This window comes from Mixophyes fleayi, chromosome 2 (assembly GCF_038048845.1).
Source record: "Mixophyes fleayi isolate aMixFle1 chromosome 2, aMixFle1.hap1, whole genome shotgun sequence".
Taxonomy (NCBI): Eukaryota; Metazoa; Chordata; class Amphibia; order Anura; family Limnodynastidae; genus Mixophyes; species Mixophyes fleayi.
In genome coordinates, this window is record NC_134403.1 from 312885479 (window position 1) to 312899400 (window position 13922).

The 13922-nt window shown below is 37.9% G+C and overlaps 1 protein-coding gene across 1 annotated transcript in view; it reads left to right on the forward strand.

Moving 5' to 3' along the window:
• Window positions 1–1280: 1280 nt before the first annotated feature.
• The window catches only part of PTCHD1 (patched domain containing 1), a 147093-nt gene continuing 134451 nt past the window's right edge, over window positions 1281–13922 (forward strand). The window contains exon 1 of the mRNA XM_075196568.1: window positions 1281–3005. Within this exon, the coding sequence (XP_075052669.1) occupies window positions 2577–3005 (429 nt within the window). The 5' untranslated portion in view covers window positions 1281–2576. The remainder of the gene's footprint in view (window positions 3006–13922) is intronic.

Sequence of the window (13922 nt, forward strand, 5' to 3'; positions counted from 1 at the left end):
TTGGTTATATAAAGCATTCATTACAATATCTAGGGGGAAGCAGACAGTATGCCATTTAAAACACGGATTATTCCCTCACATTACCTATGCAGGAGTCACCATTAGAAGTCAGTAGTCATTAAATCAGCCTCTTGAATTTCCCACATGACCTGTTTTTACACATGCATCAGCGATCATATACAGGCCTGTTGATCCTTCAGAGTTAAAGAGACCATTGTTATAATTAGCAACACCTTGCTTGGCAGAAGCTTTCAACATATTGGCAGTATCACACTGAAACACAAGATAATGTTATTTACATATTTCCAGATAACTCTAGAGAAAACAATCGTCAGATTAAACATACTTGACGTTAACAAGGAGTTGGCTCTGCAGTGGCTGTGATATCTCAGTGGCCACTTATTTTATCATTCTGTTATGTTAATTTAAAATCCAGCTCGAGCTAAAAAAAAAAACAACTATTCATTGAGTGAAGATACTCTTCACCTATATTCTGTGAGCAGACTGCAGTTTTCAGATTCGGCATTGAAGCCTGTTGCTAATCTCATTGCCTCGCAGCAGGATTGAGGACAAAGAAAGTATACCACAATTCCCGGTTGCTTTGCAGACTAGAGACTACTGCTCATGCTACAGACTGCCAATTTATTCACTAGAATGGTCAACATTTGTATTGAGCTAAGGATGATCTGATGCTGACAGCCTACTGACAGTACCTTATAAAAATGTTCAAGATATACTGTAGCACACTGATCTTTCCTCTAATTGTTTTCAGATCATCAACACAGATCAAATATGAATTTCCCAGTTTCCTTAATGTTAATAGCTCAGAAATGGGGGATCTCTTTCACTGCATGGTTATCGCATCACAGCTATCAAGAGCCAGCTAATGAAGCGAATCCACCAGGCAGACAGCTAACATGATTTTAACCACCCATGGCACGTCCGTTTGCGTTTGTTTGCAATTTCCCATATATTAGAAGCTGTAAAACAGAATTCATCCTGGCATTTTCTTCGCCGTGAATCAGCAAAGAGCCGTAGAGGACCAGCCATGGGGAGGATGTGAGTGAGGGGGAGCAAGGTGAGAAGGTGGGGGGTGGGGGATTCGGTGCCAGTTCTCAAAGTATTTCATGGTGATTTATTCCTCTCTCCTTGTATTTATTTCTCTCTTGAAGGAGGGACAGTCCCTGTGGCGGTTGACTAAGGGAGGAGTGGCTGGGAACGGGGGGGAGGATAGGGATGCGCGCTATAGATCATGCTGCAATAGAAGACAGCTTCCTGATGTATGAGGCTTCTATCTTGTATTATTTGGGATTTGCTTACTCTGGTATTTGGGCGTTTTTATATTGGAGATTTACATTTACTCCTGTTAACCTGTAAGTTTTCAAGTTGAATAGAGTAGTCTTTCCATTACTGAGCAGTAGATCAGAGACAGCTTTGTTGGTGTTCGGGGGTGGCTGTGGTCAGTTTTTGTCTGTGTCCCTGCATTTCAGAACTATTGATACGTTGCCACTGCGTTTTTATTTTTTAATTGCAGATGCTAACATGCGTACGGCTGCTGAAATACAGCATATGAAGATGCCAGTTTCCGTCGAGTACTCTAGCTGGATCTTGCAGCTGCATACAGAGAGATAGAAAGGTTTGAGAATAGCCTAGACGTTTCTGGCTGCTGGGATTTGTGCAGTCTTCTCCAGTGATGTGTTGACAGTCTAAATAATCGCCTGAGACCAATGAAATACACAAAACTGTATCTATGCGATGATCATCCTTCTGTAACCATGGAATTGGCAAATTCCCGTCTGTGGCTGAGACCTCATCAAAGTAGTGCTAGAAATGTAAGACACGGGGTTGAGGTAGGAGAGCACTGCAACTTTTAAATTTATCACCTCGACAAATCACGTCAACCAGATTAGTTGACAGGCGTTTGTGGCCATTTCATTGGAATTCTACCTCCTGTCATAGCCGACTCAGCAATGGAACTCACCTAAAGTGGATTTCTACTTTTCATTGTTAGACCTTATTCTCTCAATTGTCTTTCATAATCTTCCATCTCTATTCAAAATGGTCAAGTAAATGGATATCAACCACGATGTATGCTCAGGCACTAAGGGCTGAAAGCCTGAGAAAAATCGAGACACCCTGTGCTCATCACGAGCAATTAAAAGTCCATTCATCTTGAGAGTAAATACAGCAGTTGATGTGACTGTTCAAACACAACTTCCAAGATTGTTTTTGGAATATTTAATTAGTTTCTGTAGACTAAAGTACCTTGGTGAGAGCCACAGCCTCTAGGACTCTGGATTTTAAGAGAACGATTGCTCTGCTAATGCAAGCATTGAAAAGTGAGGTATATACGATGTTATATTCAACCAAACTACAATACTTTGCACATCTATTTTGCCTTAGTGAGGAATGAGGTTTTTTTTGTCAGCTGTGTTGCCCTGGACAGTTAATGAGAATTAGCCAAGTTATCTGGAGAGCAAAACAGTGAAGGATTATAAGAATAGAACAGTATTGTAAAATCTGTTTTGACGTTTATCTTTTGACTTGGGAGCATCTCCGCATGTTTGTGATCCCTGATGGTCCTAGCCAGGCTCTGGGAGAGCCTCAGATCTCAGCCTGTGACTCTCCCCCTCCTTAGCTCCCTCTGCACTAGGATGTTGCGGAAGGTTCTGCACAGGGGGCTGAAAACGTGCTTTTCAAGACTCGGATTTTTTATCGCCAGCCATCCAGTATTTTTTGTATCAGCCCCAGTGCTGATCTCAATCTTGCTGGGGGCCAGTTTTAGCAGGTATAAGGTTGAGGAGAACATCGAATATTTGCTGGCCCCTAAACACAGCCTAGCCAAGATAGAGAGAAACCTGGTGGATAGTCTGTTCCCAGTAAACCGCTCCAAGCACCGTCTATACTCTGATCTCCAGACACCTGGGAGGTACGGCAGAGTGATCATAACATCATCTAGAAGAGCAAACATGTTGGACCATCATCACACAGATCTCATTCTGAAGGTAATTATACTGCATAGCTTCGCTTCTCAAACCACCTGTTAGCACTGTACTACTTAGCATATCAATATAATTCTCCAGAGATAAATCAGTACATGATTAAAAACGGTCTCTCATTTCCAAATACATGTCATATGAACCTGGCTTGCCACATACTCGATAAATAAACAAGTGTTGATTCATTTACTGCTAACTGCTTAATTATGCATCGTGCTATTTATACTGTATCCTTTATTTTAGACACTGTGTTAATAGATTATATCAGTACTAGTCTTTCTAAAGCCAAACCATTGCAGATGTGCAGAAGGCTGAAAGAAATAGAGATTGGGGTTAATCTAGATCTCTTGTTCACAAACTAAGACAAAACACTGCCCACATAGTGGTTACATTTTATTCCCTTAATTCATGTATGCTATTGAGGTAGTGTATGCTTATTATTCAACAAGTACTTTATCCACTTGGACTATATTGTACAGTTTTTAACTGAATATTGAACTTTAATTGTCATCTTGAGGAATTCACATGAACCAGAGAGTTAATCTAAAACTCTTTGACTGTTTTAGTGAGTACTTTAAAATTTGGGAGGACTGTTGGGGCATTTAATGACTTGTGGGGTGATTTACTAAATGCATAACTTTGTTGGCTTTATGTTCACCTTCATCTCCAATGAGATTAGAAAAAAATAGTTTGCACATGCGCACACCAGTCATAAATGCTGAAAAGCCCTGTGACCAAATGTACCAGCTTAGTAAATCACTCTGATGCCTAGTTTTTGATTACTGTTTTTTTTTACCTAAAATTGGTACCGGATTTTACGAGCAATTTCCATGATATATGTAAAATTAAGCAGTTGACATTCATTTTCCAATGGGCATACTAATACTTGAGTTTCATGGGCTTCATGTAGCAAGTGGCTTCTAAAGTTTGTCATTAAAATAGCAAGGAAAAAATGTGCAAATAATGAATGTAAATGGCTTAATCACCATTGTGTGTTTTCATCCACTTTTCAGGTGTTGTGTTTTCATTCAGCTTTTCAGGTGTTGTATGAGAACCATACACATAAAACAACATTTGCTGGCATTTCCAGAAAAACCATCTAAACCACCATGTACAGACACAATTAATATTACTTGTTCATTGGTGTCATTTTTATACACATATAAAAATAACCACACAATCATGTGTCAAACTGTGCTGCGACAACTCATAGCATAAACAGGAAGAAAAAACATTTGCAAAAGTTGCAATTAAGGAAAAGGTTGCCTTTTTAATGATAAATATGCCAGACTTTGTATGATGTCTTTTTCATGCTCATTTGCAAAACTGGTCACTGACATTTTTTTAAGTTACTGAAAGAGCTTTAGTAGGTTGTCTTTTTATTTATTCTTTATACTTATATAGCCAGTGCTGATCTGCCTGCCTCAGCCTGCCTGGTAATGCGTTTACCCATCTATTGACTTATGTTTCCATCAGCTGTTCTACCTGCCTAGTGTACCATAATATATATGTAATCTATATTTGATAGTCCATTATAGTGATAGGGTTTTCACTATAATATAACATTATAATTTCCACTATAATGAAACTATAAAAACTGTATAGCATACTACATCGTATTTGACAGACAAGAAAGCATCTTGAAAAAAATGGATCTACAGACCCATCACAAATGTGACCATACAGATCAGAGCATGTAGATTTACGCTGTAATTAGTCAGTTGCTCTCTTGATTGGTGCTGGTACACCAGCTAGGTAAATAACAAAGGATTTACCATCATGTAGGTTTTATAACTAGTTGAGGCGATGAATAATAATTCATTTTTAATGCAGTATCCCTAAAATGTGTGCCATTCCCACCTTGATATTGATGTGTTGGTATATGGTGTTTTTCAGAATGCTGTATGCTGCATTCTTCAAGTGTTTTTTTCGATTTTCAAGTCCAAAGGAATGCATCCACAACAGATCAGAAATACACTTGAGCCTTTAGTGCATGTTTGATTCATTTTCTAGAATACATTTCTAGTTTTTACGGATGTATGTGCTAGCTCAGGGCCCACTTTATGATCCAGCAAAGATGTATTAAATGTAGCTTGCTTAGCAGCTAATAAGGATACATTAAATTCTATTGCAAATGCACTGTCAGTACACACTAACACTTTTCCAAAAGCTCGGTTAACCAGGAATGCAACTTGTTGCATTCCTGGGGCTAGATTTACTAAACTGCAAGTTTATAAATGTGAATATGTTGCCTGTAGCAACCAATCAGATTATAGTTATCATTTATTTAATACATTCTTCAAAATGACAGCTAGAATCTGATTGGTTACTATAGGCAACATCCTCATTTTTTTTAAACCCGCCGTTTAGGAAATATACCCCCTGGTCTGTGAAGCATTCAAAAAAGGGTCAGTATGTAATGGCAATGAGAACACTATATGCATCAAATAACCTATTTTATTAGTTGTTCAGGCCAAGATAATCACAACTCTCATGGAATGTACTGGGAGCACATGTATATAAACACTTAGAAAGGAGATTCCAAAGCTCAGCAAGGTATATCCAATGAAGGGCATAACTAGGCATGTTTGGGGCCCATGAAAAGACTCTGTAAGGGCCCCCATGCATCACCAAAGGCTGGAAAAACACACACACATACATATGGTGCCCCCCTCCAACTAAAGGCCCCATAACAGCTGTTGCAGGGAGTGGTTGGATTATTTAAATATGGAAGAAGACAATAGAAATCACTGTTATGAAACATAACAATAGCAGATGCTTGCTGTACACTTACAGTTTTACACTGTGTATGTATTTTGTATTTGCAAAGGAGAGCAAAAGCACATTTTTTTCTGGTTATTAAAATAATTTATGTTTATGTAAAAGTAATGAAAATGGCATATACCCCCCAGGCCAGTCCCATAGTGGGCTACCTTGTGCTGGGTCACTGGGCTACCTGCATTTTTTTTACTTTAAAATGCTCCAAATATACTTGCCCCCCCAGGATAATATTTGTCAGCCCTCCCCTGACTGTGCTTACTTTGAGATAATAGTGCAGGAGCGGAGCTACCTCCATGGTATGGTGTGTGTGTGTGTGTGTGTGTGTGAAAGTTAGCCCCTCCACACCACTAGGCCACACCCCCTGCACCACTGTGGCAGCATTGTGCGTTTGAAGCTTTGCTTTATATTTGGCAAAATGCAAATAGAAATGCACTTCACTGACAAAATGCAACAAGAAGGCGATTAAAAGTAAAAGACAAAACTCAATCTTCCCCAGCTCAGAGTTAGTGTAAAATGAAGTACTTTTGCACAGTGGAAATATTCATGTGCCTTTTGCCCAGCAAATCACACCCCTATAAATTCCTCCCCCACCTTTTTAACTCATTTAAATGAGTTAACGCCCTCACTCCACTCAACTCCTCCCACTGGCTCATGAAAACTTCTGGTCTTATGCAAATGCCGACATCTTGCTCCATAAACCCCCCATGTGGGGGGCGGAAATCTAGACAAATTTGTGCAAGTTGAGACCAGTGCACTGAGCCTCATTTATTTTGCACTTCGTAAAACAATGTGCAATTTTTTTAAAAAACAAAAACCCCACATGAATCGAGTATTTGCACGTCTGTATTCAACAAGGAGCAGATGTGTAGATATGTGTGGTGATGAATACTGGTGTAGGTCTGCTCTCCTCTACTAGACAGGACACTGCAGGATACATCCAACACATGTGTGGAATATAAACTCAAAAAAGAACGCACAGAAAGAAAAACCTATTTAATTAATGTCACATGTTCATAATTTAGGGCCTGATTCATTAAGGAACTTAACTTAAGAAACTTCTTATTTCAGTCTCCTGGACAAAACCATGTTACAATGCAAGGGGTGCAAATTAATATTCTGTTTTGCACATAAGTTAAATACTGACTGTTTTTTCTTGTAGCACACAAATATCAACTTTAAATTTCAGTGTACAAATAAGCTATCAAGTATTTGTGTGCTACATGAAAAAACAGTCAGTATTTAACTTATGTGCAAAACAGAACACTAATTTGCACCCCTTGCATTGTAACATGGTTTTGTCCAGGAGACTGAAATAAGAAGTTCCTTAAGTTAAGATCCTTAATGAATCAGGCCCTTAGTTATTAATGGCAAAACATAAAAAAACATTTTTTTTCCCATCAAAAACATAATTTAGGATGCACTTAACGTCTACTGTACATAAAAAAACATTTCTTACAGTTGCTCCTGATTGCAAACACATGTTTAAGCATACATACATGCAGTCTTCACATGTAACCAGCACTTAGACTAGACATGTAGCTGGAGCAAGAGATACGGCTGAAAAAAAAGTAACGCAGACAATGCCAGAGCTTGAACCGGATCCTGCTGAGTGTGCTTGAGCTTGTCATGCTTTAATGAACAATGACTATGGGCATATGCCCCTTCTCTACCCCATTCCCTTCCTAAAATCATAAGTTGTAGTAAGTGCCCTTTGCAGGGCCGTCTTTCCCATTGGGCACAATGGGCAGGTGCCCGGGGGCCCGTCGGAGGCAGCAAAAAAAACCAAACCCTGAAAAAAAAAAAGACAATACTTTCCTTGCAGTCAGCTGGTGATCCGGCTCCCTTCATGGTCTCCTCCTCCATGCGGCGCTCGCAGTGCATGTCGGGCGTGACGTCATCAGGCCCGCCCTACATCCATTGCGGAGCGCGACAGAGGAGGAGACCATGGAGGGAGCCGGATCGCCAGCGGACCGCAAGGTAAGTATTGTCTTCTTTTTTTTTCCCGTTTTTTTTTTTTATTTGCTGCCTCCGACGGGCCCCCTTGGGCTGCAGGGCCCATATATATAATCCTTTTTTATTTTTTATATATATATATATATATATATATATATATATATATATATATATATATATATATATGTATATATAGGGGCCCCGGTGCACTGCTTTGCCCGGGGGCCCAAAACGTTGTTAAGAGGGCCCTGGCCCTTTGCACTTGAAGATGAATTGGAAGTTGCTGCTTTCTGTGGCATATTGTCCGGTTCTGGGCATATGAATAGCCAGTTAAGCTCCTTAACATAGGTGACAAGTGTACTTTTAAAAAAGATGTTGTGATTCAGTCATACACATCTTTGATTTTATATGTATGTTGACTAGTACAGTATAAAATAAAAATATATTTTTAATTCATTAAGAAAACATGATTGTCATTCCAGTTGCCTGTTTACAGGGGAGGGCTGGCAAATTTTAGCTTGGGAGTGTCTGTTTACCACTGTTTATAGATTGTAATAAATACATTTTGGACATGTAATACAATGTATTAAATTGTGCACCATTACTCAATGAACTCTCTGGATTTGCAGAGAAGCTTACAAATTATAAAAATGAAACTTAATTACAGCCGTTTGTTTCATTTTATTACATTGTTCTCCATAAGCGTCTCATTGAATTAAAAATTATTTTCAATAAAGGTTAACAGAAAAAATAAATTGTTGTTTCATTGCAGTACAGGATGTTTCACTGATATAATTACACACACTGCTTTTTATATGATTGCATTTGTTTCATTTGCAATTTATTTATTTATTTTTCTGTGGGTAAATATATCAGAAAGTACTACAGCACTTGGATCTTGCAAATTGATTTGCAAATTGGATTATTACTTTTTCATTGTTCAAAATTTTCATGAACCGAGAAAGTGAACTTTAAGAATCATGTAAAGTATTTGAACCTGTTGATCTCATTTAATTGTCTAAGTTATCATTTGCTGTTACACGCTCTAGAAATGGATAATATCATTTACTTTCTGCGCCTTCTCTTGTGCTCTACCTGTCTAGCACTTGTAAGAAACCATATTTTACTATAAAGGAATTTTGTCCATGCACACTGGCAAGATATGTACATAATGTCACACTTTTCAGAAAAGTCCACTTGTCAATAGTACACACTGTTCACTGTACCCTTTAAAAATAATGAAATGTCATGTACCATTAGACATGTACTAGTGTCATTGGGCAATGTTACTCACTGTTTGACAAACAATAGTAAGAAGATGGTAGATCGCTCTATATTATAATCACACGCTGATATATATAGATATATATTTATATTTCTTTTAAATGTAGTGATGCCTTATTTATAAGACAATAATTGAAGTTCTAAATAGAACTTGCTAGTGGGTATGAAGCGATATTTTATGTAGGTGTGCCATGCTTTTTATGCCAAGTACGGTAATTATGTATTTAAGCATAGAAAACATTAGAAATGACTTATGTTGCCAAGATTACATGGCCTGATTATTGAGTATAAAAGACAAAGGAATATATTTACTAAACTGCGGGTTTGAAAAAGTGGAGATGTTGCTCATAGCAACCATTAAGATTCTAACTATAGAATGCACTAAATAAATGAAGCTGGCTTTGTTTTTTTGGACCCTTTTTAGTAGGCACACTCAGGAATAAGCAACTGCTCTTTCACCATTTCCAAATTGTTGGTTTTACATATCGCACGGACAGTGATGGATTTGGCTATGTCCGATGCGCTGATGAAATTCTAATAGACTATTTTGTAAATTATTGGTGTATGTTTATATCTTGGCTTATGCATTTTGATTCCAAAATGTGCTAATGCCACAGTTCTTATTGTATTATCAGCTGTATAGGTTTTAACATGACTATCAAATTTCGTATGTACCTACCATATTTCTACAGTGTCACGGATGTATACTTATAGTTATATTTACAGTATCAGTCATACCACACTTGTAACATTTGCATTTTTCACACTTATTACTCAATCAGACTGGAACACTGAATTGATTATAAATTTTGAAGTGCCGCAATAAGGGTTGGGCACCCTATAGATTATTTGTCATGTAGACTATCACTGGTGCCCACTGTTTTGTACATGAAGAAGATGTTGACTGACTCTCTAGTTGGTATTATTTATACACTATATTTTTGGTGATTTGGGAATGATTAGTGAATTAATTAGCTAGCAAAATATGGGTATATTTAATCTGAAAAATAAGGTGCATAAATAAGTTAACAAAGTAATTAATGCAGTATGAGTAGTATACTATATATTATTCATATAGAGTTGTTAGAGTTAGAATAGATTTCTTGCAACTACAAAGTAATATTTTGAAATAAAGAAAAAGCAGCAACAAAAACAATAATGTACATAAAGGAATCCAACCTTATTACAGAAATCTACCATAAAGGAAAACAATAAATAAATATGTACATTGCTTCCTATTTTCACGTGTTGAGCAACACTTTCAAAAAATTACCTGGAAAATAAACATCGGCACAGCTCAGAAACTTCACTTGTTTTATGCACTTAAAGGGTAGACTTAGTTGGAAGCCATATGGGTTCCTTTTAGTAGATGACTTAAAGTAGCTTAACATACCTCTTGTATATTAAGTAAATTGACTACAACTTACGTTTAGGGGTTTGACATTGGTTCTTCCTTCCTGTGGAATCTTGAATACAGTGGAAATTAGTACAGAGCTTCTTGGTTTAGCACCTTAATGCAGATTGCCTTATTACCATGTATCATTCATTCATTCCCTCTTCATCCATCTCTTTTTCATTATACATTGTTAAACCTACTATCCTCCCCTTTCCTTTGTCAAGCTCACCTCTTCCCTATATCAACATTATGTTCAGCTACAATCCATATTTTCTTCTCTGCAGAATCCTCAAACTCTTCATCTTTCTTCCCTTCATATACTTTTTTTCAATCTCTCCTCCACTCATGAATTCATATATATATATATCTCAAATGATGCACATCACAACATAATGGATAACTGCCATTAAATCCAGCAAAGGTAGAGCCTTTAAGCATCTTTTACCTTTTGTTTAAAAAAGTAAATATTGTGGCCTACCTATAAGCAATAAGCATTTTGCATAGACAAGACATATTAGCCTAATCTTAGCCATCCATAAAATGAGCAACAGCTTTTCACCTTTAGTGTTTCCTAAAGGATTTTTTAAATCAGTTAATCAAACAGAGTAACAATGAAGGGGAATGTCATTGAAACGGAACAGTATACACATATTAATACATTATGCTTGTAGTTATACTTTCTTTAATATTAAATATGTTTGAATTGATTTATTTTTGTTGATACATATTCTTAAACCATATTATTTGCCCACTTTGGTATAGAAGGTAAGAGATTGTTAAACTGTATTTTTGGTATAATACACCTATCCATACAATGCCTATTGGACTTTCTGTGTCAGCCCTTCCCATTAACATAAGTCACGACTTCAAATATTGTTACTTGGAAATTTCTGACTTTGGTGAAAGCCATCTAGTAAGAAAACCTTTTGCATTGGTTAACCAACTTCCTGTATTTCTAAGACTACATTAAATGTAATATAACCTTTAAAAATACATTGTTACTTTAATTGTATATGGCCTAACTTATAATTCTCTTACTATACAATTGGAGACACACAGAAAGGCTTATTATTACAAAGTGAAGAGAGATAAGAAGTAGGCATTCATTTCCTATCCTTATCTACTGTAAGCTCATATTTGTCGATAATAATGTACCAGTTAAATTATGGAGCAAAGGCTCACATGTCTTTAGCTCTGATACCCATTTTCAGCTGTTAAGGTGATGACAATTATTAATTGACAATTAGTTTGTCATGTTCTGCTCTGTATAATGAACCGCTCAACCCTGTCGCTTGTATTCACAAAAGTCTCTCTTAAAAATGTGATGTATATTTGGTTATCATTCGATAGTAATAAAGTAAAGCTACCGAGAAAGTATATATTTAACCAAAATAGATTTTTTTGTACATTTTAGATAGAAACGTGTAAAATTATCCTGCCTCATAACCCTTTGAAGTGCAAGTATCCTTAGTAATACATATATCTGTATTTAAATGGAGAAGTAAAAAAATATTTAACCAAAGATTTTAAGAATGCTCTCTATTTCTTTTCTAACATTTTATATGCTAACATTTCTGTTTTTCTTGCTATAGAATAGAAGGGATGGTTAAACCAACTGTATATTTGCATGCTAATAAATAACAGCAATGTAATGTACTGAATAGACTGAACATTGATAAGATAGACACATACATAGACCTTTTGTTTAAAAAAGTAAACATTGTCCCTTCCTCTCTCAAGATGCCAAAAAAGTAAACATTGTCCCTTCCTCTCTCAAGATGCCACCAAAACTATCATCCATGCTCTCATCATCTCCCGTCTCGACTACTGCAACCTCCTCCTTACTGGCCTCCCCTGCTCCCGCCTTGCCCCCCTCCGCTCTATACTCAATGCGGCTGCGAGACTCATCTTCCTCTCACGCCGCTCCTCCTCTGCCTCCCCTCTCTGTCTTTCCTTACACTGGCTCCCCTTCCCCTACAGAATCCTTTTCAAACTCCTCACCACCACTTACAAGGCTCTCTCTCAGTCTACTGCCCCTTACATCTCTAACCTCCTCTCCATTCACACTCCCGCCCGCTCCCTGCGCTCAGCCAATGATCGTCGCCTCTCCTCCACTCTGATCACCTCTTCCCACTCTAGAATCCAAGACTTCTCCCCTGCTGCCCCCCTTCACTGGAACGACCTCCCTCGCTCCATTCGTCTCTCACCCAATCTGTGCTCCTTCAAGCGGGCTCTTAAAACTCACCTGTTCCTTAAGGCCTACCAACCATTCACTTAACCTCTCACCTCTTCTGGTTCTCCCCTGCCCCCTTTCTCTCTCCCCGTTGCTTCACTGGCTCCCTTATGTACCTGATTCTGTTTACCCTCCCTTAGGATGTAAGCTCGTATGAGCAGGGCCCATCTTCCCTCCTGTCTCCATACCTGTTCTTCCACTCCGTCTCTACTGTATCTGCCTGCCTGGAGTTTCTGAAGTAGTGGTACTTTGTGTTTATTGTTCTGTACTGTCTTACCCTGTATAGTCTACTGTTTGTACCATGTACGGCGCTGCGGAAACCTTGTGGCGCCTTACAAATAAATGATAATAATAATAATAATAATAATAATAATACATAGCCTTGTACGGTCAGTGATGTGGCAGAAATAATAACATATAACACGTATGGTATGCTTTGTCACTTAAGCCTTTTGTCCCACATCAGTAGCCTTTACTCAGGCATTCACAGATGTTTTCTGATCCTTTAGGACTAATGTAGATCAAGACCTGCAGGTCTGCTGGAGGATAGCCAATCATAGCAGGAGCGCACACAGGATTTTTAGTCCCCCCCCACCCAAAAAAAAAACACAGCAAGAGAGCTGCTGCGCATGCGCAGCTCCGTTTCAGCAGCACTGTACTACACAGCAGCCGCGGCACTGTCAAAGAAGCATCCGCGGCGGTGCTGTACAATACAGCACCGCCGTGGACGCTTCTTTGACAGCGCCACGGCTGCTATATAGTACAGTGCCGATATGTGGGGCACTTCGTTAGTGGAGAGGAGGGGTTTCTGGAGACCCAGAAACCCCCCCTGCATGAGCCCCTGCATAGCTCTGTCATTTGCTTATTAATTGACACAATACAAATATTCCAAAGCAAGCAATTATATAATAGATTTCAATAGTCTGATATTCAATAAACTGTTAAAAGCTAATGGGAATATTTTTATGTGGGAATATTGTGTATCTTAGATTAACCTAGATTTAATACTCTCCTTTAGAATCTTCAAATTTATGTCAGAGATTTCAGGAAGAAAAGTAATTTGCTAATCAAAAACAACATTTGAATGAACTTCATTTATTTCGATATGATTTTAGCCAGAATTACACAACACACATTTCAGAAATTAATTGTCAAAATAACTACTCAATAGTATATGCACCTGTAACAAAATAAACCAACTTTTTATTTACTTACAATTTGCTTACATCTATCTCATTATGAATTACTGTAATTAAACTTGCACACAAAACTGCCA